Here is a 26,782-nt window from a genome sequence, read left to right as displayed (position 1 = left end):
ATCTATCTATCTATATATATATATATATATATATATATACATACATACATATATATATATATATATATATAGATAGATAGATATGTGTATATATAGATATATCATCATCATCATTTAGCGTCCGCTTTCCATGTTAGCATGGGTTGGATGGTTCAACTGGGGTCTGGGAAGCCAGAAGGCTGCACCAGGCCCAGTCTGATCTGGCAATGTTTCTATGGCTGGATGCCCTTCCTAATGCCAACCACTACTTGAGTGTAGTGGGTGCCTTTTACGTGCCACCGTCACAGTTGCCAGACAGGGCTGGCAAACGGCCAAGGTCGGATCGTGCTTTTTCCGTGCCACCGGCACGGGGGCCAGGTGAGGCTGGCAATGGACACGATCGGCTGGTGCTTTTTACGTGCCACTGGCTCGGGGGCCAGGCTATATATATATATATATATATATATATATATATATATAGAGAGAGAGAGAGAGAGTGAGATATATATATATATATATATATAGATAGATAGATAGATATGTGTATATATGTATGTATCTATATCATAGCCTCAGGCTGACCAGCACCTTGTGATTGAAATTTGTATACAGAAACTGAAAGAAGACTGTTGTATATATGCGTATATTTCTCTCTGTGTGTGCATGTGTGTGTGTACTAGATTTACAAAGAATAAATCCTCTGGTCGATTTGTTCGATGAAAAGTTGGTGCTCCAGCATGGTCACAGTCACATGATTGAAACAAGTAAAAGAATAAAAAAACTATGCCATTTTAGTCCTTAGCAAGGCCGGGTGTCTATGTCTGTTAATACTACAATAGTCTACTTTACAAGCTATTAAGGCTGTTATGTGACTCAACATATTCAGAAAATTGCTCATATATCAATCAGCATGACATATCTTCTTTCCAATTCAAATAAAGAATAAACCCAGTTCTTTTAAAACTGCTGTAATGGGTGTGTTTTTTATTTGTCGCCAGTTTGGTTTTGTGAATTATAAAAGTACTTAGTGTTCTGTTTTCAACAAAACAGGTACTTTGCTGATGATACTGATGATGATAATGATGACATTAATGGTTGCTATGTTATATCCTTTTTCTGTTACTTTATATAGTTCATTAGATATGGATAATCTTTTTTCTGGCAATGTTTTATTTTTCTCCACCAGTGTTGCCTTACTGGCACCTGTGCCAGTGGCATGTGTAAAAAGATTCGAGCAAGGTCATTGCCATTACCACCTGACTGGCTCCCATGCCGGTGGCATGTAAAAAGCACCCACTACACTCTCAGAGTGGTTGGCATTAGGAAGGGCATCCAACTGTAGAAACTCTGCCAGATCATGATTGGAGCCTGGTGTAGCCATCTGGTTTGCCAGCCCTCAGTCAAAATCATCCAACCCATGCTAGCATGGAAAGCGGACGTTAGACAATGATGATGATGATGATGATGATGTTCTCCAAAATGGAATAAATTAGTTTGCTATGAGGAAGAAGAGAACCCTAACATTTTAGGTAGGAGTCTTTGTCATAAAAAGATGGCTGGCATGAATTTCCTGGGATTCTACTTTCTTAATTTCTCAGTCCACTTGCTCTTATAATGTTTGCAGCTAAGAATAACCGCTTCCTTATTATAAACTAGCTTATAAGCCACACTCCATGTGGACCTTTAAGCTTGCTCCTGCAGAGAGCTAATTGGGCCTGTTGCCCAAAACTAAAGAGAGCAATAATAATGAAGCATTTATGGTATTACTTTAACTTGTAAGTTGACAAATGTTTGGAGTTCTCTTAAAATTTGAATTTTCAACTGTTAGCATATAACAAATCCTCATCCAGGCCTGATCCCAATGCTGGATGTTCAAGAACCAAATGAAGGGCAGATTTTCAATTCTGGGATCATCCTGATTTCAGATGGTACAATATATATAATATATCTGCGTTGAGCAACTGTAGACTGAGATATAGGAGTCCTGGACAGACACACAGACAGAATGTCACATTTATTATTATAAAACATTTGCACTAAGCACAGAAATTACTGCCATCAACAACTAACTTTGAAACCGGTAGAAAGTATTTTTATTACTCCATATTAAATTACAAAAGATTTTATCATATTTTTATTAGATATATTTTAAATGCTTTCTATTTTTGCTTGATAATTTGTTCTTAAAATTATTTGATAAGCTGAAGCAGTATCGACATGCCTTAAACTAGGAAATCTTTCGATATTCATTGTTATATTAACCAAATAAGGACATGAAGTGATTAAATGAAACTAAGTTTGTATTGCTGCAATGGTTCTAAGCATGCATGAAGGTTTCATTGCTTCATTGGTCAATGTTTGATGGCAAAGAAGACACATTGATTACTGACAGTTCTGAGGAGAGGGAATAAATAATCACTACTCTACTGTCGACAAATTTTCTTGACTGCAGGCATCAGTAAAGTGAAAATGTGAAAACAAATTTCTACAGACAGCGTCAGAAAGGCAGTATGGTATTCCCAAAGAGAAGAAGAAGTCAACAGAGCAGAGTCAGATGACACGTCTTTACAGGAGCAAATATGGTTCTAGTTTGTTTGGCTGCCAGCATTTCAAAAGTTCGAGTTTATTGAAAATTTTAGAATTTGGCACATTAATATACCTTTTCTAGCTAAATTGCTGGAGCTATTCAACTTTTTCCAGAAAAATGTTTTAAAAAAGTTATAGAGGTTTAAAGTTTGATCACCCAGTCAAGAAACACAATTTCAAAGCTATCATTTTGTGCGTGACTGCACATTATGTCAACATCCTGAAAATAGCACTTGTACTTTGATATGAAACCACAGACTTACATGAAATATAACCCCTCATAACTTTTTTTATTTTTCAGAGTTTTAAATTCTATATGCGGAACTTCATACGATTATGCAAAAAAAAAAAAAAATTTGAGTGGAGTGTGATTTAAGGCCTAGGCCTATTTGGCTGCTATTTTTAGCACACATGACAACTATGTTAATGACCGCAACAAAAACATTTGATCGATAAACAAGTCCGCTTTTTTAATACAAAGGGACGTCTCATGGGAGTAGTCAAATTGATAAAAGTGCATCCTTATTCTAGGCATGCTTAGATACAAGTAAATGCAGACTTAATTTCTAAAAGTTCACTGTCACCCACAAAATGTTCATATCACCCACCAAAATCTCAAATTGCCCACCATTTTCTGGTAATTCATCCATCGCCCATCTGTAAGTTGAAATCACCCACCAGTGGGCGACATTGCTCACTTTGGGAAGTTACGTTCTAAGCTGCACCTGGTCAAGATATCTAATAGCATTCACTCTACTTAACTCCCCCACCAAAAAAAAAATACTGAAGACAGAGTACATACATGACTGGACTGTTAGCAAAGAGATTAGTAATTTGCACCTTGTCACAGCTGCATTGTGTCTGATATTTAAGATGTTGGATAGCTGAGTTAATCTAGTCTAAAATAGTGTAACCACCATTATAATAGTACTCTAGTACTAGAAAACTGGTTTGCTGTGCTGAGTTCAAATTCTCTTGGACCTGCAGAAAGTAATGACATACCACTTTAGGGAAGGGTTCAGGATCTTTTCAATCTAGAGAACCATTTTAACTAACAAAAGAAAAATAATAATATTGGAGTTGCACGATTTGTTATTAACAAAAAAATGTATATAGAAGAAAGTATGAATTTAGCTTATTGTTTTCTTACTAAATGTGGTTTTTTGTTTGAAATATTATCTGAATTTCTGTTTTTGTCTTGTTCATAAGTCATGGCTTTCATTTTAATTCAAGATTGAAGGCTTTGGTCAGATAACTTTGTGTAATATTTTGATAAAATTTATTCAAATAAATTTGCACAAATACATTAATCCAAAAACCAGTATAATATTGAATCCTAATGTTTTTTTTTTGTGGAGGTGCAATGGTCCAGTGGCTAGGGCAGCGGACTCGCTGTTGTAGGATCGCGGTTTTGATTCCCAGACCAGGCATTGTGAGTGTTTATTGAGCGAAAACACCTAAAGCTCCATGAGGCTCCCGCAGGAGGTGGTGGTGAACCTTGCTGTACTCCTTCACAACTTTCTCTCACTCTATCTCCCTGTTTCTTTTGTACCTGTATTTCAAAGTGCCAACCTTGTCACACTCTGTGTCATGCTGAATCTCCCCCAAGAACTACGTTAAGGGTACACGTGTCTGTTGAGTGCTCAGCCACTTGCATGTTAATTTCATGAGCAGGCTGTTCCGTTGATCAGATCAACTGGAGCCCTCGTTGTCATAACCTACGGAGTGCCAACAACAGCAATGTTTTTGTTTTTATACTTATCTAGGATTGAATTCAAAGCATCAAATCTTAATAATACTAAAACTCTAGGGATGTTTGTGTGTACCCAAAATATCTCAGAAATAGTATATTTTGTCTTCCTTTTTTTTTTTTTTTTGCATATTTATTTTCATACTTACCTTTGGCAGTGCAGTGTAAATTTTTGAGACATTTGGACCTCTATTTATTAATGAAAACAAGTAAACACAATTTTTGTGTTACTTGGAGGTCAACATACTTACACACATACAGAATACACACATATAATGACTGTCATGGCATGTCAATCAACACAAGCACACATCCACTATCTGTAACATATACACACACATAGTCTTCGTGCACTCGAAGGAAAATAAAAACATCGACGTTTTGAGGTACACAATATTTTAATCATTTAGAAATATTTTTAACTGCATGTGATTTCAAAAATATAAGTTGTTTGTACAGTAAGTACTTATATTTTAACTTTCTTCAAACAGACAATATTTTAATGTTTTTTAAAAATTATTTTTAAGGTGTTAATTTCTGTAAAAATCTTTTATTTTACTTTTGTTTTAAAGTGAAAGTGAAAGATGTATGTACATGTATATGAAATGGACTTGTGTGTGTGTGAAAGAGAAGGAGAGAGAGGAAGAGAGAGAAAAGAGAGTGTGAGTGAAGGAGTGTGTTGTCATGTATACGCACATACATCAAAACATATATGTACACCCTTTTTGTATATACATGTGTGTGTGTGTGTGAGAGAGAGTGTGTGTGAGTGAGTGAACGTGTGTGTTCTCATGTATGTGTAAGTGGCTCTCTCTCTCTCTCTTTCACACACACACAGCCATTTCATATACTCATTCATACATAATTCATTTTCTCCTCTCTTTCACTTTAAAACAAAAGTAAATATATAAAAAATTTTTACGGAAGTTAACAAACAAAACCAGCTGATCCAGATGACAGTTGGAATGCATTTAACGTATCTCAGCTCCAAAGATTTGGCTGCTATTTTTAGCACACCCTACTACCACATAACAGCTATTTGCGATAAAGGACCTGAAATACTTGTTACATGGTAGCAGATATAGTAGCCAAATCTTTCCTTTTCCAGGGATAGGAGCCGTTTACGCATGATTTTGATGTCACATTTGTTGAAAGCATGCAAAATAACCTGGAAAAGAAAAAAAACCTATGAAACAAAACTCCATTGTTGGGAAACTCAGACTTTTCAGGTGGCCCAATGAGTCAAGCGTAGTCTAGTATTAGTATAATTATTTAGTTAGTAAATACTATCAAATATTAGTTTGTTTGGTTTTGGAATCTTTTGAATTTTGGTCCATTTATGATTTTGATGCAAGTTTGGTCTTCTGGCAGTAGACCAGAAGAATTTTTTTCATATATTAAAAAATTTAATGCCTACAGTTCCTCATCAGCTATATCAAGTATTTCCATCCCAAAGTTTACACTGACTAATCTCTGAAAATACAAATATATTTATTTCTGGTATTTTAGTGTCAATGAATATAACAGAGAAAATTAAAATTGTTTTCTCTTTCCAAGAACCTTTGACTGAAATGATTTTGAATGGTTATAGATCGCTGTAAACAATATTTATTGATATTATTTCTTCAGTTGTTAAAATTTCTAAATGAGGAAAAATTAGCCTTTCACAAGCACTGTTAATTTGTACCTATATGCTAAAATCTCTTCTAACAAATGAAGAGATATGTTTTCTTTTTCTTGAAACTTTTTCACTAAGCTTAAAGGACTTGTTATGTCTTCTTGATATAGAAATTTTCCAGTCAGTCAGGATTTTCCTGTTCAGGACAACTATTATTACTACTACTAAAACAAGAAATCTAAATAAATACAACAAACCTCTTCTGGCAGAACACAGAACTGCTGGTGATTTACACTTCTTGCCTTTACCATGTTTACAATTCTGACAATTAGATTCATAACATTTATTATTCAAAAAGCAAAGTTTGAGAGCAGAGTTCCTTTGTGAATGATTCAGTGGGGAAAAAATAGCAATTTTTCATTAAGTAAATTTGTCAATAGCTTCATAAATCCTTTCTTTATCCCTTCCATACTTGGTGCTCAATCTGTTGTGATTAAAACTAAAATTTTGGTGCATATTTCTTGCTCTTTCAAACAATTCTAAACAATCTGATAAACATCTATGCCTCTTGTTTGCAATCAATTTTTTCCTGGAAACTTTTAGAATAGATACACCTACATAAGAATGTGATTTATTTGTTTTCTTCTCCCTTTCTGGAATCACTCTTTTACTTTTACTTTTCAACAAAAGAGGAATGTGTTTATTCACTAACTTGTTTTAAGTTGATCTCATAGATGTCAAAATTTTCACAACATTAAACAATAGTAAGTCAGCTGATTCTTCAACAAAAGCTTTCAGTCAGGAAAGAAACACGTGCAACAAAGAACAAGAAATGCCAGGCCAAATCACTTGAAACTGAGAGACAGGCTGATCTGCATGAGGCCTTATTTCTAAGTTGTCCAGTAGGAAAAGTTTCTAGATATAGGTGTTATTATGAATATAGAAATTAGACCATCATGGGTCATACACAGGTTGCCCTAGATGGGAGAGAAAACTCTTGTTTGGTTGGTCTCTGGTTAGGGATTGGGTAATTTAACAGTTAATTGTATTGCATAATTATACTGTACCAAACTAATATTCAGTGCAGGAACAGCTTTTCTTTCAAACGTGTCTGTTTAAGATTGATCATTTTGATCAAATTTTTTTCATATTTCCATATCAATCCTTTATGTTTATTTTGAAACTGAAGTGTTTCTAAAACCATTAGTCTGTTTCTAAATCCATCACAATCTCATTGAAGTGATTGTAATAATGGTGTATTGTTTGCACCCATTGCAATTGGTTATAAAAGGATCTTGGGAATACTGTTTTAACTGATAAAATCATCAACAACATATTAAGAATTACACAGTGGTTAAGTTCTGGTTGATTTCATAATTTATTTTGTATGTAATGTATTTGTGCATTGATATTTTGTTTGTATTTTGTTATTGGTAGAGGTTCCATGGTTAATGTAATTTTCCAAGGAATTCTATATAATATCGTAGTGGTGCCAACTAATGTTTTTCTATCTAATTTTATTTTGTGCACAATGTTATAATGAGTTGTGATGGCTCTTTGTTGTAAAATGTGACCAACCAATGAAAAAATGTGTCCTGTCCCCAACGTAACAGTTTTGAGTCCAATGTGTGTCTAATATAACAGTTTCAGTCATGAAGTTTACAACTTCTATGTTTACACTGAAATTTATATATTGTATAGCTTGTCATTAAATTGTATAAAACATATTCATTAAATACATGTATTTAATGAGAGAAAGAGAGGGAGAGAGAGGAGGAGAGAAAGAGAGGGAGAGAGAGAGTGTGTTTCAAACCAGTTGGCGATAGTACTGAAAGTATATGACTTAGAGAAAGTGAGGAATGGAAAGAATAACTGTATGGAGAGGTTGTGCATAGTATATTTGTATCAAATAAAATAACTATCCAACTGACTACTGTACTGGTTCCTAATCCTTGGGGTTAGTGGTCAACTCTCTAGAATTCTTTCCCCACAGTTCTTTCCTGCATTTGTCAACATTTTTTGTCTTTTAGTCAAGATGGATTTATAGTAGTAAAGTGAAATTTCTACTACTTTATGAGAGAAAGCTTGCATTTTTTTGTTAGCTTGGTCTGAAGTGCTCATGATTCTTGCAGGTACTCTAAGACTCACTGTGAGAAGAAAGCACATTCTCAAATTGGGGACTTGACTTGAATACTTGCAGAAGTGAGGGCTCCAGTAAAGGTACTCAAAGACCAGATGATGGTATCCAACCAGGCAACAAATTCAGTCTTTCCACCCAATATTCAGTCTCCCACTCAAATTCAGTCCCTCACTTGAATTCACTGCCACCCAAATTTGGTTTACTTAGAAATGGCTTTGTTTAATCCCCTCTTTTCTTTAGTGGCTTATACTAAAATTCCATTCTCAAATTGCATTTTTTCCTACAACAACTAAAATTAAGCATCAGTTGCAATACTTGTCCCATGATGAAGGAAAGGCAATTTGGAAAGTCTATTGTTAAGGCTTTGCTCTTCAGTTTAGTAATAAAATAAAAGATAGACAGAAAGGCAAGGGACTTCTCTTATGATTGGAATTATAGAATTTTTCTAACATACCTTCAGAAAAGTAGGGATAGCAGAATTAGTAAAATACTGGGTAAAAATGCTTGTAATGTTTAGTTATATCTCTGTATATTTATTACAAGGTAATTTTTGCCTTTCACCTGTCTGGTGCCAATGTTATAAGTAAAAATATGATACTAGGAGTTGATTCAATTAATTATGCCCCAATCCCAAAATGCATGACTTTGTGACAATATAAAAATTTCTTTTTTTTTTCACCTTCAGATACTAAATGCCTTAGAATGATTGTACACAGCGAGCCCAGGGAGATTGTCCTCCCTAGCCATGTCAGCATCAATAATGTCAGCAGTTGTTTGTTGGACAAAAATAGTACAGAGAAAACCATCGTGGAAACATGTCAGAGAGCAATTGTGAGTCTGTCTCAGTTGGAACAAGATGATCCATATTTCTCTGTTAAAATTATTGTACAGGCTTTATTGAATTTATTCAAAGAGCAATTGAAGACAAATGGTAAGTGATGTAATTGCATTTTTTTTTTTATTAGTATGAGTGAAGTAAATTTATACATTGTGAAAGAAGGTATTAAATTATGTATCTTCTAATGTTGAATTTTATTAGCTTCATTTCGCTCAAATGTCAACAATGTTGTAATCTCAGGGTTTGTTATGGTAAACCTATGATAATACTGCATTACTGTTACAATAAATGTACCACTACAAAATAGATTTTATCAAACTGTGTCAATGTCATACTACACCACAGCCAAGCTATGAAATTATATTACCATGCTTATCTCAGGCACTGAGTATGAGTGTTAGCAGGAAACATCAAGGTGACATACATACATGCAAGTGCATGTACATGCGCACACACACACAACCACACGTGCATGCGTGTGTGCAAAGGGATCACTTGTTATTCCTTCTTGTTGTATCCTGATTGTCTTTTATTGTGCTACCATCCAATTTAAATATTCTAATCTATTTGATCAATGCTATCTTAATTAGGACAGTACTGCTGCTACACATATGGTCATTTTTAACCACTTCCAAAAGAAGGCTGACTTGAAGTCACTGAACACATTCCAGCCTCTAATTTGATATGTTGTCACTTCACACTGTCTTTACTATTATGGTGGCCTTCTCTACTGGGAGCTGGTCAGTCTTTTGCCATCTGCTTGATTCAATTGGCTCTTTTCCTCTGCTTACCTGTATTTTGTCTACTTCCCTCTCCACCTACAAAAATTATCATGCTCAAATGTTTCTCTCACCTAAATGTCAGCTCTTCAGAAATTCTTCCCTACTCATATTTTTATGGCAGTTTTCCTTTTGCTATTGTTTAAAAAGAACATCAATCACATTGGTCTTTCTGCTTTTAGAAAGGCCAGCAAAGGGTTTTGGTACAGCTTCTACTTTCAGAGCAAAGCATAAAATAGAAAATGATCAATTAATGAAGTTTTAGTTGTTTAATTTATGAAATGGAAAAATTTAGATAAAAAGATATTTTGACGAAAGAGGTTTTTTGCAATGTAATCTCTTTAAATATAATTGTTGCTATGTTTTTTAATACCTTTCAGATCTGGATATAAAGCAGCACCTGCAGAACTGTATGATTGAGAACATTTGCATTTTAATGACATCAAGAACCAAAGATTATCAACTACAGCAGGTATTTAGAACCCAATGTAAATATATCTTGTGAAGGTGTGTGGCTCACGGTCATGGTTAGGGCATTCAGTTCATAATCGTAAGGTCATCAGTTTGATTCCTGATCGCATGTTATGTTCTTGAGCAAGTCACTTCATTTTCATGTTGCTCCAGTTCATTGTAGTGCCAGTTAAATATACCTTAGGTCACCAGGACTTAGCTCTTAGTTTGAAGTGGCTCAAAGAGAAAATTCCCTTTAATTTAGTAACCATTCCTGATGAAAAGCAGTATAATGTGGTCTGCTAGAAACAAGACAAAACACTATAATAGACTTGAACTCAAAACTCATTTATAATCTAATATCTTATTCAACTGGCCACTTTGCCTCTTTATAGTGAGATAAAAATCATGTCTTATAAATATCTTAATAAATCACTGGGTTATCATCAAGAGTTTGCATGTATAGACTCACACATATGTTCATGTGCAAACACTGAATGTGTGTGTGTGTACACATACATAGACACACTTATAGGTGCAAGCATGGCTATGTGGTTAAGAAGTTCACTTTACAACCATATGGGTCCACTTTGCTGAGTGGTTGGTGTTAGGAAGGGCATCCAGCTGTAAAAATCCTGCCAAAACAGTTACAGAAGTCGTCTGGTGCAGGTTTCTGCATGGAAGGCGGACGTTAAACGATGATGATGATGGTCTTGGGTTCTGTCCAACTGCATGGTACCCGGGGAAAATATCTTCTACTACAGCATTGTGAATGGAATTGGTTGACAGAAACTGTATGGAAGCTCATTTTATGTGTGTGTGTGTGTGTATGCATCCATATATGCCACAGAACCTCACAAAATTAGAAACCATCAATTAAGTATTATCAGCCTATATATATCCAACAGATGAATGGATGGATTGATGGATGGGCTGACTCAAAGCAATCCATGACAGTGATTAGTATTTTTGTGCTGACTCTTGTTTGTCTCCAGGATGAAATAAACAGTTTTTGTGGTGATCTGAGAACAGTTCTGAGAAATATTGATAAGAATGATAAACTTGTGCTTCTGAGGGACTTAAATGCCTGTGTAGGGCTTGATTCTGCTTTTGTTATCTACATTCCAACGATGGAGTTTTTTTATCTTTGTTACAAACCAGCTCTTTCTTCAGAGAAAAAATATACATGATAAAATACAGAACACACATAACACACACACACACACACACACACACACACACACACACACACACACACACACACACACACACACGTGCACACACACACACACATGCACGTTCACGCATGTATACGTATGCACACTCACATAATAAATTCCAGAATTAATCTTTAATTATGGTAGAATACTCTTGCCCAAGATGCCTTACAGTAGAATTGAACAAGCTACTAGACCACACAGTCATGCCTACATTCATACATATCTCTCTATATGTACATAAACATAGGTGCAGGCATGGCTGTGGTAAGAAGCTTGCTTCCCAACTTCATGGTTCAAGGTTCAGTCCTACTGTATGGCACCTTGGGTAAGCATCTTGTAAGCAGATTTGGGAAACAGAAAATAAAAGAAGCCTACTGAAGATGTGTGTGTGTGCGTTTCTTTGTGTCTGTGTTTTTCCCTCAACCCCGTTTGACAACTGGTGTTGGTGTGTTTATGTCCCTTTAACTTAATGGTTTGGCAAAAGAGACCAATTGAATAAGTACTGGACTTTACAGAAAAATAATAAAATTCTTTAAGGTGGTGCCTGAATTTGGATGCATTCTAATAACTGTAACAAGTAAAGCATAATACATAAATGATATCTTTATACATATCTAACTCTCTCTAGTGTGTGTGAGAGAGAGGGAGGAAGAAAGAGAGAGAGAGAGAGAGAGTGGTGTGTGTGTGTGTGTGTGTGTGTGTGTGTGTGTGTGCGTGCATGCATTTATGTATGAGTTAGAGAGAGATGAGTAGAATGTATACACCTATTACATAAATATAAATTTAGCAGGTATGTAGGATGTATATTTATTTTGGGCATTATTTTCTATTATTATTTGTTTTCTGTTGATCCTAATTTCTTCCCACTTGTTCTAGTATAACTCGTGACAGATTTAAATTTGTTACTATTTTATTCACGTGTTACATAACCTGATTTATTAATTGGTTTAATGAGAGTATTTTGCTCAAATCTTTTATCTTTTACTTGTCTCAATCATTTTACGGTGGCCATGCTGGGGCACCACCTTGAAGGGTTTTAGTTGAACTAATTGACCCCTGGTCTTATATTTTTAGCCGCATACTTATTTTATTGATCTCTTTTATCAAACCTTTTAAGTTATGGGGATGTAAACACCCAAACACTGGTTGTCATGCAGTGGTGCAGGACAGACAGACAGATAGAAGACACACACACACGCACGCGCACACACACGCACACACACACACACATGCACGTTCACACATGTATACGTATGCACACTCATACAATAAATTCCAGAATTAATCTTTAATTATGGTAGAATACTCTTGCCCAAGATGCCTTACAGTAGAATTGAACAAGCTACTAGACCACACAGTCATGCCTACATTCATACATATCTCTCTATATATACATAAACATAGGTGCAGGCATGGCTGTGGTAAGAAGCTTGCTTCCCAACTTCATGGTTCAAGGTTCAGTCCTACTGTATGGCACCTTGGGTAAGCATCTTGTAAGCAGATTTGGGAAACAGAAACTAAAAGAAGCCTACTGAAGATGTGTGTGTGTGCGTTTCTTTGTGTCTGTGTTTTTCCCTTAACCCTGTTTGACAACTGGTGTTGGTGTGTTTATGTCCCTGTAACTTAATGGTTTGGCAAAAGAGACCAATTGAATAAGTACTGGACTTTACAGAAAAATAATAAAATTCTTTAAGGTGGTGCCTGAATTTGGATGTATTCTAATAACTGTAACAAGTAAAGCATAATACATAAATGATATCTTTATACATATCTAACTCTCTCTAGTGTGTGTGAGAGAGAGGGAGGAAGAAAGAGAGAGAGAGAGAGTGTGTGTGTGTGTGTGTGTGTGCATGCATTTATGTATGAGTTAGAGAGAGATGAGTAGAATGTATACACCTATTACATAAATATAAATTTAGCAGGTGTGTAGGATGTATATTTATTTTGGGCATTATTTTCTATTATTATTTATTTTCTGTTGATCCTAATTTCTTCCCACTTGTTCTAGTATAACTCGTGACAGATTTAAATTTGTTACTATTTTATTCACGTGTTACATAACCTGATTTATTAATTAGTTTAATGAAAGTATTGTACTCAAATCTTTTATCTTTTACTTGTCTCAATCATTTTACGGTGGCCATGCTGGGGCACCACCTTGAAGGGTTTTAGTTAAACTAATTGACCCCTGGTCTTATATTTTTAGCTGCATACTTATTTTATTGATCTCTTTGATCAAACCTTTTAAGTTATGGGGATGTAAACACCCAAACACTGGTTGTCATGCAGTGGTGCAGGACAGACAGACAGATAGAAGACACACACACACACACACACACACACACACACACACGCACACACACAACACACACACACACATGCACGTTCACACATGTATACGTATGCACACTCATACAATAAATTCCAGAATTAATCTTTAATTATGGTAGAATACTCTTGCCCAAGATGCCTTACAGTAGAATTGAACAAGCTACTAGACCACACAGTCATGCCTACATTCATACATATCTCTCTATATATACATAAACAGAGGTGCAGGCATGGCTGTGGTAAGAAGCTTGCTTCCCAACTTCATGGTTCAAGGTTCAGTCCTACTGTATGGCACCTTGGGTAAGCATCTTGTAAGCAGATTTGGGAAACAGAAACTAAAAGAAGCCTACTGAAGATGTGTGTGTGTGTGTTTCTTTGTCTCTGTGTTTTTCCCTCAACCCCGTTTGACAACTGGTGTTGGTGTGTTTATGTCCCTGTAACTTAATGGTTTGGCAAAAAAGACCAATTGAATAAGTACTGGACTTTACAGAAAAATAATAAAATTCTTTAAGGTGGTGCCTGAATTTGGATGCATTCTAATAACTGTAACAAGTAAAGCATAATACATAAATGATATCTTTATACATATCTAACTCTCTCTAGTGTGTGTGAGAGAGAGGAGGAAGAAAGAGAGAGAGAGAGAGGTGTGTGTGTGTGTGGTGTGTGTGTGTGTGTGTGTGCATGCATTTATGTATGAGTTAGAGAGAGATGAGTAGAATGTATACACCTATTACATAAATATAAATTTAGCAGGTGTGTAGGATGTATATTTATTTTGGGCATTTTTTTCTATTATTATTTGTTTTCTGTTGATCCTAATTTCTTCCCACTTGTTCTAGTATAACTCGTGACAGATTTAAATTTGTTACTATTTTATTCACGTGTTACATAACCTGATTTATTAATTAGTTTAATGAGAGTATTGTGCTCAAATCTTTTATCTTTTACTTGTCTCAATCATTTTACGGTGGCCATGCTGGGGCACCACCTTGAAGGGTTTTAGTTGAACTAATTGACCCCTGGTCTTATATTTTTAGCCGCATGCTTATTTTATTGATCTCTTTTATCAAACCTTTTAAGTTATGGGGATGTAAACACCCAAACACTGGTTGTCATGCAGTGGTGCAGGACAGACAGACAGATAGAAGACACACACACACACACATACACACACACACGCACGCGCACACACACACACACACACACACATGCACGTTCACACATGTATACGTATGCACACTCATACAATAAATTCCAGAATTAATCTTTAATTATGGTAGAATACTCTTGCCCAAGATGCCTTACAGTAGAATTGAACAAGCTACTAGACCACACAGTCATGCCTACATTCATACATATCTCTCTATATATACATAAACATAGGTGCAGGCATGGCTGTGGTAAGAAGCTTGTTTCCCAACTTCATGGTTCAAGGTTCAGTCCTACTGTATGGCACCTTGGGTAAGCATCTTGTAAGCAGATTTGGGAAACAGAAACTAAAAGAAGCCTACTGAAGATGTGTGTGTGTGCGTTTCTTTGTGTCTGTGTTTTTCCCTCAACCCTGTTTGACAACTGGTGTTGGTGTGTTTATGTCCCTGTAACTTAATGGTTTGGCAAAAGAGACCAATTGAATAAGTACTGGACTTTACAGAAAAATAATAAAATTCTTTAAGGTGGTGCCTGAATTTGGATGTATTCTAATAACTGTAACAAGTAAAGCATAATACATAAATGATATCTTTATACATATCTAACTCTCTCCGGTGTGTGTGAGAGAGAGGGAGGAAGAAAGAGAGAGAGAGAGAGAGTGTGTTTGTGTGTGTGTGTGTGTGTGTGTGCATGCATTTATGTATGAGTTAGAGAGAGATGAGTAGAATGTATACACCTATTACATAAATATAAATTTAGCAGGTATGTAGGATGTATATTTATTTTGGGCATTTTTTTCTATTATTATTTATTTTCTTTTGATCCTAATTTCTTCCCACTTGTTCTAGTATAACTCGTGACAGATTTAAATTTGTTACTATTTTATTCACGTGTTACATAACCTGATTTATTAATTAGTTTAATGAAAGTATTGTACTCAAATCTTTTATCTTTTACTTGTCTCAATCATTTTACGGTGGCCATGCTGGGGCACCACCTTGAAGGGTTTTAGTTGAACTAATTGACCCCTGGTCTTATATTTTTAGCCGCATACTTATTTTATTGATTTCTTTTATCAAACCTTTTAAGTTATGGGGATGTAAACACCCAAACACTGGTTGTCATGCAGTGGTGCAGGACAGACAGACAGATAGAAGACACACACACACACACACACACACACACATCCACACACAATATATATACAACAGGCCTCTTTCAGTTTCATCTACCAAATCCACCAATAAAGCTTTGGCCAGCCTGAGACTATAATAAAGGACACTTGCCTAAGGTGCCACCCAATGGGACTGAATGTAGACCCATGCAGTTAGGAAGCAAGCTTCTTAGCACACAGCCATGCATGCACAAAATTTTTTTTGTTTTTTGATTTAAAATCATGTTAATATTTCTTTAAGAAAGTGCATGGCCTAGTTATTAAGCAATCCCGCTCTTGATCCTAAGTGCCCTGTCTCCTTGTATGAAGTAAAGAGATATTTTACTTCATGCTGCTGCAGTCCACTTAGCTGGAAAAATTGAAAAAGAAGTCTTGATAGAGCACCTGGTCAATGTCAAGTTAATACATGAATGTCAATAAACCAGTGATACCCCCATAAACTTTCAAGCATAAACAGAGATATGCTCTGCAGTACACTGTTGAGCCTATCCTATCATTACCACTTTCAAATATTTCCTTAAATGCTTTGAATTGTGGAATTTCTAATTGGTCAATTCTAGGCTGACATCAACACATAGTATCAAAAAGTGTAATGTGTCAGTACACAGGGATTTGAAGTTAGGGTCTTGAATCCTTGAAGAAGACTGTTACCTTAATTCTTGATTTACTTTTATTAATTTTGTTGTTTCTAGTTATTTGTAGTTGGGTTATAGTGTATTTAGATTTGGTTTAGATTTATTAATAAATATATTTTCTTTGCTTCATTGGAAATGAGCTGAGGTGTTCCTGATGCATTGATATAGAGGGAAAATTTTGTTTTTAGGAAATTTGTTTGTTGAGCAAAGACCTAGGTGTTTATTCATAGGTATTTTTATGATCCTGGGATCTCTTATCTGTTGGCAGTGTACTGTCATTCTATCCCATTTGTCTTATGTAGTCTCCACCACATTACTTTCTTTCTTTTTTTAAGCTCTTTGAAGAAGCTATAAAGTGATACATAACACTCAATTATGAGTACATTGCATCTTATAGCAAAAACAGCTGTAAGCTGATGAAGTTCATTATGTAATTTCTTGTCATGTAATCTCTTATTATGTCCTGTATTTGACTAATGCTTTTTTCTGCAGCATATGCTTAATGAGTTCTGGAACCAGGTTATTAGTATTGCTGTGCCTAATCAATATATATATATAGGCTTATGTAAGTACACATGCATGTATGTATATAAAATGCAACAACAAAAAAGAGAAAAAGTAAAATGCACAAAAAGAGCATAATACAATAAATAAGGAACTAGCTTGACACTTAAATGAAGGAGAAAGAGTGTCTTTGAGTTTTGGATGACAGTACTTCTTCTGAAAGTATAGGAAATGAAGTGGAAATGTATGGAGAGAGTGAAAGAGATTGTGATATCTGGAATAATAAAAATTTGTAAGGATAATAAACAAAACAAGATGCTTTCCATCACAACATTTCTACTAAAAATGTAGCTGGTCAAAATTAACTCTAAATTAAGAAGAGAAAAAAAAAACAAGAAATGTGCACACATACATACATACATATATGCACACAAACACACATATATGTTCATGCATTCATGCACATACACACTCACATAATATACAATAGGTTTCCATGAAGTTTCTGTCTGCTAAATTCCACTGTTAATCTGTAATTATGATATTATGCTAGAATACTCTTGCCCAAGATGTTATACAGTAGAATTGAACAAGCTACTAGACCACAGAGTCATGCCTGCATTCATACATATCTCTCTATATATACATAAACATAGGTGCAAGCATGGCTGTGTGGTAAGAAGCTTGCTTCCCGACCTCATGGTTCTGTGTTCAGTCCCACAGCATGGTACCTTGGGCAAGTGTCTTCTACTGTAACCTCAGGCCAACCAAAGCCTTGTAAGTGGATTTGGTAAACAGAAACTGAAAGAAACCTATTGTAGATAAGTGTGTGTTTGAGTGTGTGTGTCTGTGTGTGTGTTTGTGTGCATATCTTTGTGTCTGTGTTTGAGCCTTGCCACTACTTGACAACAGGTGATGTTATGTTTACATCCCTGTAACATAGTGGTTCAGCAAAAGAGACCAATTGAATAAGTACTGGGCTTTACAGAAAAATAATAAATACTAGGGTCGATTCATTTGACCAAAATGCTTCAAGGTGATTCCCCAGCATGGTCACAGTCTAATGACTATAACAAGTAAAACATAATAACATAAAATATGTCTTTATACATATCTAACTCTCTATGTGAGTGTATGTGTGTGTGAGAGAGAGTGAGAGAGAGAGTGAGAGTTTGTGTGTGTGTGAGTGTGCATGCATGTGTGAATGAGTCAGAGAGAGATGAATAGAACATATACGCCCATTACATAAATATAAATTTAGCAGGTGTGTAGGATGTAATTTATTTTGGGCATTTTTTTCTATTATTATTTATTTTCTGTTGGTCCTAATTTCTTCCTACTTGTTCTGCTAGTATAACTCATGACAGATTTAAATTTGTTACTATTTTATTCACATGTTACGTAACCTGATTTATTAATTAGTTTAATGAGAGTATTGTATTCAAATCTTTTGTCTTTTACTTGTCTCAATCATTTGATGGTGGCCATGCTGGGGCACCACCTTGAAGGGTTTTACTTGAACTAATTGACCCCTGGTCTTATATTTTTAGCCGCATACTTATTTTATTGATCTCTTTTAACAAACCTTTTAAGTTATGGGGATGTAAACACCCAAACACTGGTTGTCATGCAGTGGTGGAGGACAGACAGAAAATCACACATACATATATACAAGGAGCTTCTTTCAATTTCTCTCTACCAAATCCACTGACAAAGCTACACACCTGTCTGAGACTATAGTAGAAGACACTTGCCTAAGGTGCCACATGGTGGGACTGAACCTGGAACCATGTGGTTGGGAAGCAAGCTTCTTGCAACACAGCCATGCCTGCACCTTTTTACCACACAGCCACGTTAATATTTCTTCAAGAATGTGCATGGCCTAGTCGTTAAGCAACCCTGCTCTTGATCCTAAGGTCATGAATTCGATTCTTTGTCCAAGTGCCTTGTCTCCTTGTATGAAATAAAATTAAATAAAGAGACATTTTACTTCATGTTGCTGCAGTCTACTTAGCTGGTAAAATTGAAAAATATGTCTCGATAGAATATTAATGAGCCAGTGTTACCCCCATAAACTTTCATGCATAAACAGAGATATGCTCAGCAGTACACTGTTGGGCCTATCCTACCTTTACCACTTTGAAATATTTCTTTAAGTGCTTTAAATTGTGGAATTTCAATGAATTAACGCACTCTTAAGTAATTTTGTACTTCATTTTCAGATGAATTTTCAGATTCTGGAAAGAAGTCTTTGGTGGAATGTATCTAAACTTGCAGTTGAATACCAATCATTACCCAAGTAATAATTAAAAAATTTATTTATCTTCTTTTTCTTTCAGAATTTAAGATATTTTAAAAATTAGATATAGAAATTATTATAATTACAGTGCAATGTGTTCAGCCTTAATGTATTAATATATAGATAACAATAATAATATTGCAAGAAGCAATGAAAATTTTAGAAAAAAATAAATAAGCAAATGAGCAGAAATTAAACCAGAAAGTGTGTTAATTAATAAGGCATTAAAACAGAATGACTCTCCCCAGACATAATAAAATAATAATATTGTTTTTATTATTAGCATTGTTAAGGTAACAAGCTGGCAGACTTGTTAAAACTCCGAAAAGTACTTAGCAGCATTTCTGCTGTATATATGTTCTGAGGTCAACTTAACCTTTCATCCTTTCAGGATCAATAAAATAAATACCAGTTGAATATTGTGGTTGTCATAATTGTTTCATGCCCACCTCTGAAATTGTTGGCCTTGTGCCAAAATTTGAAACCATTATTATAATTAGAGGCAAGCTGGCAAAATCATTAGCACGCTGAGCAAAATGCTTAGTGGTATTTTGTATGGCGGGGAGCTGGGAGAAGCGTTAGCACACCGGGCGAAATGCTTTGCGGTATTTCGTCTGCCGTTACGTTGTGAGTTCAAAGTCCGCCGAGGTCGACTATGCCTTTCATCCTTTTGGGGTCGATAAATTAAGCACCAGTTACACACTGGGGTCGATGTAATCGATTTAATACCTATGTCTGTCCTTGTTTGTCCCCTCTATGTTTAGCCCCTTGTGGGTAATAAAGAAATAGGTATTTTGTATGGCTTTATAATCTGAGCTCAAATTCCGCTGAGGTCGACTTTGCCTTTCATCCTTTCGGGATTGATAAAATAAGTACCAGTTGAGCACTGGGGTCAATATATTCTACTAGCTCCCTTCCCCCAAATTTAAGGCCTTGTGCCTATAGTAGAAAGGATTATTATTATTACCTCTGCCTTAGTGAAGGCGGAGGTATTATTTTCAGTCATTGTTTGTTTGTCCATGGACAAGATATCTCAAGAACCGCTGAATGGATTCGGATGAAACTTTCAGAGATGTTTGGCCTTATGACTGGCACGAACTGATTAGATTTTGCGATTGATCTGGCACCAGACAAGGATTCTGGATTATTTTTCCTGTTTTCTTTTTTACTTAATTTTTGAGAGTGGTCGGGTTCATTTTTAGTATTATCATTTGTGAGAGCAGTAGAATTTATTTCAGATATTCTCATTTTAAAAATCATCTCTAGATAATCGTTGAGAGGACATTGATGTTGCTTTGGTGGAGGTTTGCACTCTCTGAATGCTCTTGTTATTATTTAACTCAAATTCTTTTCTCTGCAGGTTGGTAATGAATATAATGCAAGAGCATTTAACTGATGAAATAATTCAAGCTTCTGGCATGAAACTTATGAAATTATTTGTAAATAAATGTGAGTAGAATTTCCCTAAATTCTTACTTGCAGCCCACATATCCTCACATTATGTAATATAAAAGAAGAAAACTTCTTGAGTCTTGCTACTTTTATATCAAATGTGTCATAACATTATCTCTTAATCTTAAAAATGCTCAGGTCAAGGTTCAAAAATCTTTATCAGTGTAAATAATATATTCTCTTTAATCCCCAGCTCATAACTCTCGTACTTTACTGTGTATGTTATATATTGTGGTTCATTTGCCTTCAAATATTTTCCTGGTGTTTGTGTCCTTTGTTTATACCATATCTGTACACAGAGATATTTCATTGTTAGCAAGTATGGTTGAAGAGCAGTTATTTTCATGACAGAAGATATATGAATTTTTAAACCAATGAGAGTTGTTCCTGTCATATTCAGGATATGTTTTATCAAGTCAGTGGTATTGGTTAAAATCATAATTTGCTGATATGTAAAATTTTAGAGCCAAGAAAATGAGATAAATCCCTATTTGAAGCTGAATTTTCCAGAAGAACAGTTGGAAGGTGATGGGTTGAGAGTGGATAGGGACTAGGGCTATCCAATAGTACATAGGATGGATATAAACACAAGGTTTGAGGGAAAGGGAATAAAAAGGGAGCTGTAGATTAGGGTAGAGATGAATCCTTAATCATTGAAAAAAAGAGGAGTATGAGAGATCATGGAGGGGGGGGGCAAGAGAGGGGGTGAAAGGTGTATGTGTGTATACATATGTATATATGTGAGTAATCATTTTAATGATAATATCTATCCTGTATTCTGTGTACTGTATGGAAGAAAAATTATTATATTAAATGTATGTTATTAAAAGTAATTTGAATATTTTTCCTATTTTCTCCTGAAACTGAATTTGATGTAGCAATACTTGTGAATGTGGATCAAAAGGAAGTGGCTGAACTGTCTCTGGTTTTACTAGCTGGCTTCAAGGAATCTGTAGATGTTCAAACTGCTGCTCTTCAAACTTTGAATCAATTATTTGAAACAGGTACATATAATTCTCATTGAATGTATTATTCTCATTGAATTTTAGTGGTGTTTCTACACATTAAAATAAATTACAGATTTTGCTTATGTTTATTTACGAAAAGATGTTGCTGCAAACTTTTAAGGCAGCCAACAGTATCCATACAATTTAGAATTAATTTATTTATCAAGAGAGTTATGGTAGTTGAGAGCAAGAAATAAGTTCAAGAGTAGGTTTGATAAATATATTAGAATATGATTTAAAGCATTCTTGTAATATTTTAGAAAATACATTTTGTAACTGAGTCAGCTTTTACATGTGTTATCCATTAGCCAGAAAGAAAACCAATAATATAAAATTATTTCTGGAGATTTCTGTACAAATATGTTGGTTAAGAGTCTGATTAGCTCTGCTTAAACAGGTCATAGATCTTTATAAATAGACAGCAGAAAACTAAAATTCTCACATAACAAAATAACTGTAGTTTGAATGATAAATGAGCTATAACGTTTAGTGTATACTTGCTGCATGAATTGTTGGAGTTTGTTCTTGTGAACAAATGTAATGTTATTCCTGTTTTCAGTTAGATTCTCTGAGGCAGTTGTGTGTTTTACCTAAGGGTACATTGCAACATTACTGGTCTGAAACTTGGATAGTGGACTCATAATACAGTGCTTTAATTGCATCAGTAAGCAAGGCAGGCTACCCTGAACTGACGATGAGCAATCTAATTTTACAGGGTTTGAAAAATGCTTCTTTTTTACTCAGAGGGCACAGACTCAGGTATAATGAGTCTTAAAAGGATCTAAGGAGATTTGGAAGACGCAAAACGATCTTCAAAGCATAATTAAGTATGCTTACATATATACAAAGATTATGTCATATGCTGTATAGTGAAATGTTTATAGCCAAAATATCAGAAGCTAAAACATATTTCAAGGTCTTTTCAATCAAAAATATGCATTTAGATTTTCATATCTGCAGTTGGCATCCATTAGAACAAATTAGAAAAATAAACTTTTGCAATTTGGCAGAACTGTGGTTGGTAATACATTAATATTTGCAATTTAAAAAGATGAGCTATGATGATGTGAATTTACCTTTAATTTATCTAAAATTCAGATCTTTAAGTTTTTAATCTTTTAACTGAACTGAAGTTTCAAGTTTTCCAGCACATACTTATCACAATAGTTTCTGTTTTCCCACTAGATAATTAAGATTAATAAAACTAACAAAATTCAAAATATATTGTATGAACTACAGTTCAGTATTTGAGAGAAATTAAACACTATTTAATAAATTGCCCTGCAGCTGCTGCCACTGCCAACAACAAAGACAACAACAACAACAATACCAACAACACCAGCTGTTACTACTACTACTACTACTTGACATATGCAGTGATAATTAGTGTAGGGTTATAGAGATTACTATAAATTGGCAGTGTGTTTGTGGTGGAGGCATCATGATTAGACAGAACACTTGACTGATAATGTATTCGATAAAAGTTTGAAACATTAAAACAAATGTTATTTAGTGATTAAATAAAATGTAGATTAGTTGTTTAGTGCCAGATCAGCTCCGATTTGGTGATCTATCATTGAAAGCATTCCAGTATCTTTTTCTTAAATGGAAGGAATCCAGGGCTACATTATCGAATGCATGCTTTTCAATAATGTGAGGATTTAAGGGAGATGGCTGCTCTTTCTAGCTGGCTGAGAGAACCACATAGAGGTTCTCTCTATTAGACTTGTGTTCACATGCAGTGACAGGATATGAACCACAAAAAGGTAGTGCCAAATACAGTATACCTTAATAAGAAGAGATGGACCTGACTGGAACACCTGTGATCATAACATAGGTTTGTTTAATGAATGCATACCTCCTTCCTGAGACTAAAGAATTATGACTAATGCTGTACTTAACTAATAAATCATTACAGATTAATTCTTCATTCTTTTTCCTCTTTTTTTTCTCTCTTATGTAGAAGTTCTTCCTTTAGATTTTTTTGTGTCAAATCTACACATATTTGATGCGTTGTGTTTCCAAAGCCTTTTAAAACAAGACATTTTTGAAGCTGTTCTTCCCATCTATAGCATCATATCCAGCAGTTCAGGTAAAAATATTGACATATTTGAATAGTTGTATATTTACTCCTTTCAGTTGTTATCGTCAGTATCACCACCTTTCTGTGTGTGTGTGTGTGTGTGTGTGTGTGTGTGTGTGTATTGTGATGCTATGTTGGGACCAGATACAAGACTCAAGAGCACTGAAGATATCAGTTGCCTCCTGAAGCTTTAACCCTTTAGCATTCACACTATCCTATGCTTACTCACCTTATTTTGAATAAATCATGCATTATTTCGATATGAGATTTTGATGAGGTAACTGTTAATTTTTAGAATGATATTGTAGGGTTGGTGTGAGAGACCAGATCTGGCTAATTTGAACATAAAACAACTAAAATATTTTGGCTAGAAATGACCAGTTTAAATGCTAAAGAGTGGCTCCTGTGCAGGTGGCACATAAAAAGCACCATCTGAGCATGGCCGTTGCCAGTACCACCTGACTGGCCCTCATGCCAGTGACACGTAAAAGCACTCACTACACTCTTGGAGTGGTTGGCGTTAGGAAGGGCATCCAGCTGTAGAAACTCTGCCAGATCAGATTGGAGTCTGGTGCAGCCATCTGGTTCGCCAGACCTCAGTCAAATCGTCCAACCCATGCTAGCATGGAAAGCGGGTGTTAAATGATGATGACGATAATGATGATGTAAGATATTTCATCATCCAAGGGGCAAGAACAGCCAACTTTCAGAATATGAATGTATGTATACACATACATGCATATATGTGTATTTGAATCAGAGCCAATACCAAGGTATTCAGAACCCAAGGCTTACCTTACAATGTGTGCTCCTCCTCCAAGCTCTGCATTGTGATCTCTTCTCTAATGTTATTCTACAACTTTCACCAGCCATCACCAACTGAAAAATGCACCCCCAAAATTATAATTAACTTACAAATAAAAAGTCTATAAATTTCTGATCAAATATAATAGGCATGGCTGTTGTGGTAAGAAGCTTGCTTCTGATTCACATGATTCTAGCACCTTAGACAAGTGTCTTCTATTATAGCCTCAGGTTGACCAAAGCCTTATGAGTGAATATGGTGAACAGAAACTGAAAGAAGTCCATTGTATATATATATATATATATATATATATATAGTGCATCTAGCAGGCATGAAGTGTGTGTGTGTAAGTGCCTATATTATCTGTATCACGTGTTTATACACGTTCGTGTAATTTGTTTTTATTTTATTCATGTGTTTATATCTACTTATTAAAAGTAGGTATAAACGCATGAACAAAATAAATAAAATCAAATTACCCGAACGTGTATAAACAGGGGATACAGATAACACAGCCCCCCCACACACACAACACACTTCATGCCTGCTAGATGCACTATATATATATATATATATCAAAATAGATGAACATCTTGTGAAGACCTGTTGAGGCAAGTGAAAATCAAAATCAAAATCAAAATCAAAATCGAAATAGATGAACATCAATGGAATTTGTATCTTTGTGGTACCAGTGCCGGTGGCATACAAGAAAACCATCCGAACGTGGCCGTAGCCAGTGCCGCATCGACTGGCCTCCGTGCTGTGGGCACGTAACAAACACCATCCGATCGTGGCCGTTCGCCAGCCTCATCTGGTACCTGTGTCGGTGGCACATAAAAATACCATCCGAGCGTGGCCGTCTGCCAGCCTCGTCTGGCACTGTGTTGGTGGCACATAAAATCACCCACTACACTCTCGGAGTGGTTGGCGTTAGGAAGGGCATCCAGCTGTAGAAACACTACCAGATCTGACTGGCCTGGTGCAGCCTTCGGGCTCCTCAGACCCCAGTTGAACCGTCCAACCCATGCTAGCATGGAAAGCGGACGTTAAATGATGATGATGATGATGATGATATATATATATACAATGGACTTCTCTCAGTTTCTGTTTACAATATTCATGTGTATATACCTACTTTAATAAGTAGGTATAAACACATGAACAAAATAAATAAAAACAAATTATATGTTGATGCGAATTCCAAGTGTGGTCGTACCATAGCTGTATACAGCTTTAAATAGATGGCAGGAGAGCGGCTAACAAAAGTCTTGCTGAGTGATGCCAAGACACCCTCGACCTTCTTGACAATTTTAGAGATATGCTTTGTCCAACGCAAATCACTGCTGACAGTGATGCCTAGGTCATGCTCGCAAGAGGATTTCTTGATATCAGTGTTGTATAAACAGGGGATACAGATAATACAGGCACTCCCCCCCCCCACACACACACATTTACTAAACATAGACACACATAGGGTATACACATGCGCAAATAAAGACACATACAATAGGAATATAATATACAAAATGGCTGATCGTTAGTAAGGAGAGACACACAAATAAGAAGGAAGAAAGCAAAGGACCACTGATGAAGTCACAGAAGTGTGACAAAAGAACTCTGGCCGAAATAAGATTAAGATAATGTAAAAAATAAATAAAGCTGAAGCAAATTAACACCAAATATATAGTGCGAGTATTTTTATTGGCTAAACTGGCAACATGACCATTCCTAAATGCAACAATATATGTTTCAATGATTTCACATCAAGAATCTTGCAAAACAAATATATAAACATATATATATATATACACACACACATATATATACATACATTCATACACACACACACATATATATATATATATATATATATATATATATATATATAATATATATATATATATATATATATACATACATATATATATCACATGATCACGTGACCGATCAGACCATCAGATGTCATTACACATTGCTGGTCAC

At 35.3% G+C, this 26,782-nt stretch overlaps 1 protein-coding gene across 5 annotated transcripts in view; it reads left to right on the top strand.

Moving 5' to 3' along the window:
• LOC115217677 (leucine-rich repeat serine/threonine-protein kinase 2) overlaps positions 1-26,782 on the top strand; it is a 146,424-nt gene that overhangs the window by 22,722 nt on the left and 96,920 nt on the right. For all 5 annotated transcript variants that reach the window (XR_004998223.1, XM_029787452.2, XM_029787438.2 and 2 more), the window contains exons 2-7: positions 8,759-9,004; positions 10,071-10,162; positions 19,376-19,452; positions 20,813-20,901; positions 21,783-21,908; positions 23,875-24,003. Coding sequence is in view for 4 of the 5 variants with exons in the window: in XM_029787452.2 (XP_029643312.1) it covers positions 8,776-9,004; positions 10,071-10,162; positions 19,376-19,452; positions 20,813-20,901; positions 21,783-21,908; positions 23,875-24,003 (742 nt within the window). In the remaining variant the exon portion in view is untranslated. The remainder of the gene's footprint in view (positions 1-8,758; positions 9,005-10,070; positions 10,163-19,375; positions 19,453-20,812; positions 20,902-21,782; positions 21,909-23,874; positions 24,004-26,782) is intronic.

The sequence above is a fragment of the Octopus sinensis genome, linkage group LG1 (assembly GCF_006345805.1).
Source record: "Octopus sinensis linkage group LG1, ASM634580v1, whole genome shotgun sequence".
In the NCBI taxonomy this organism is placed as follows: domain Eukaryota; kingdom Metazoa; phylum Mollusca; class Cephalopoda; order Octopoda; family Octopodidae; genus Octopus; species Octopus sinensis.
This window is presented reverse-complemented; position numbering and strand designations above follow the sequence as displayed.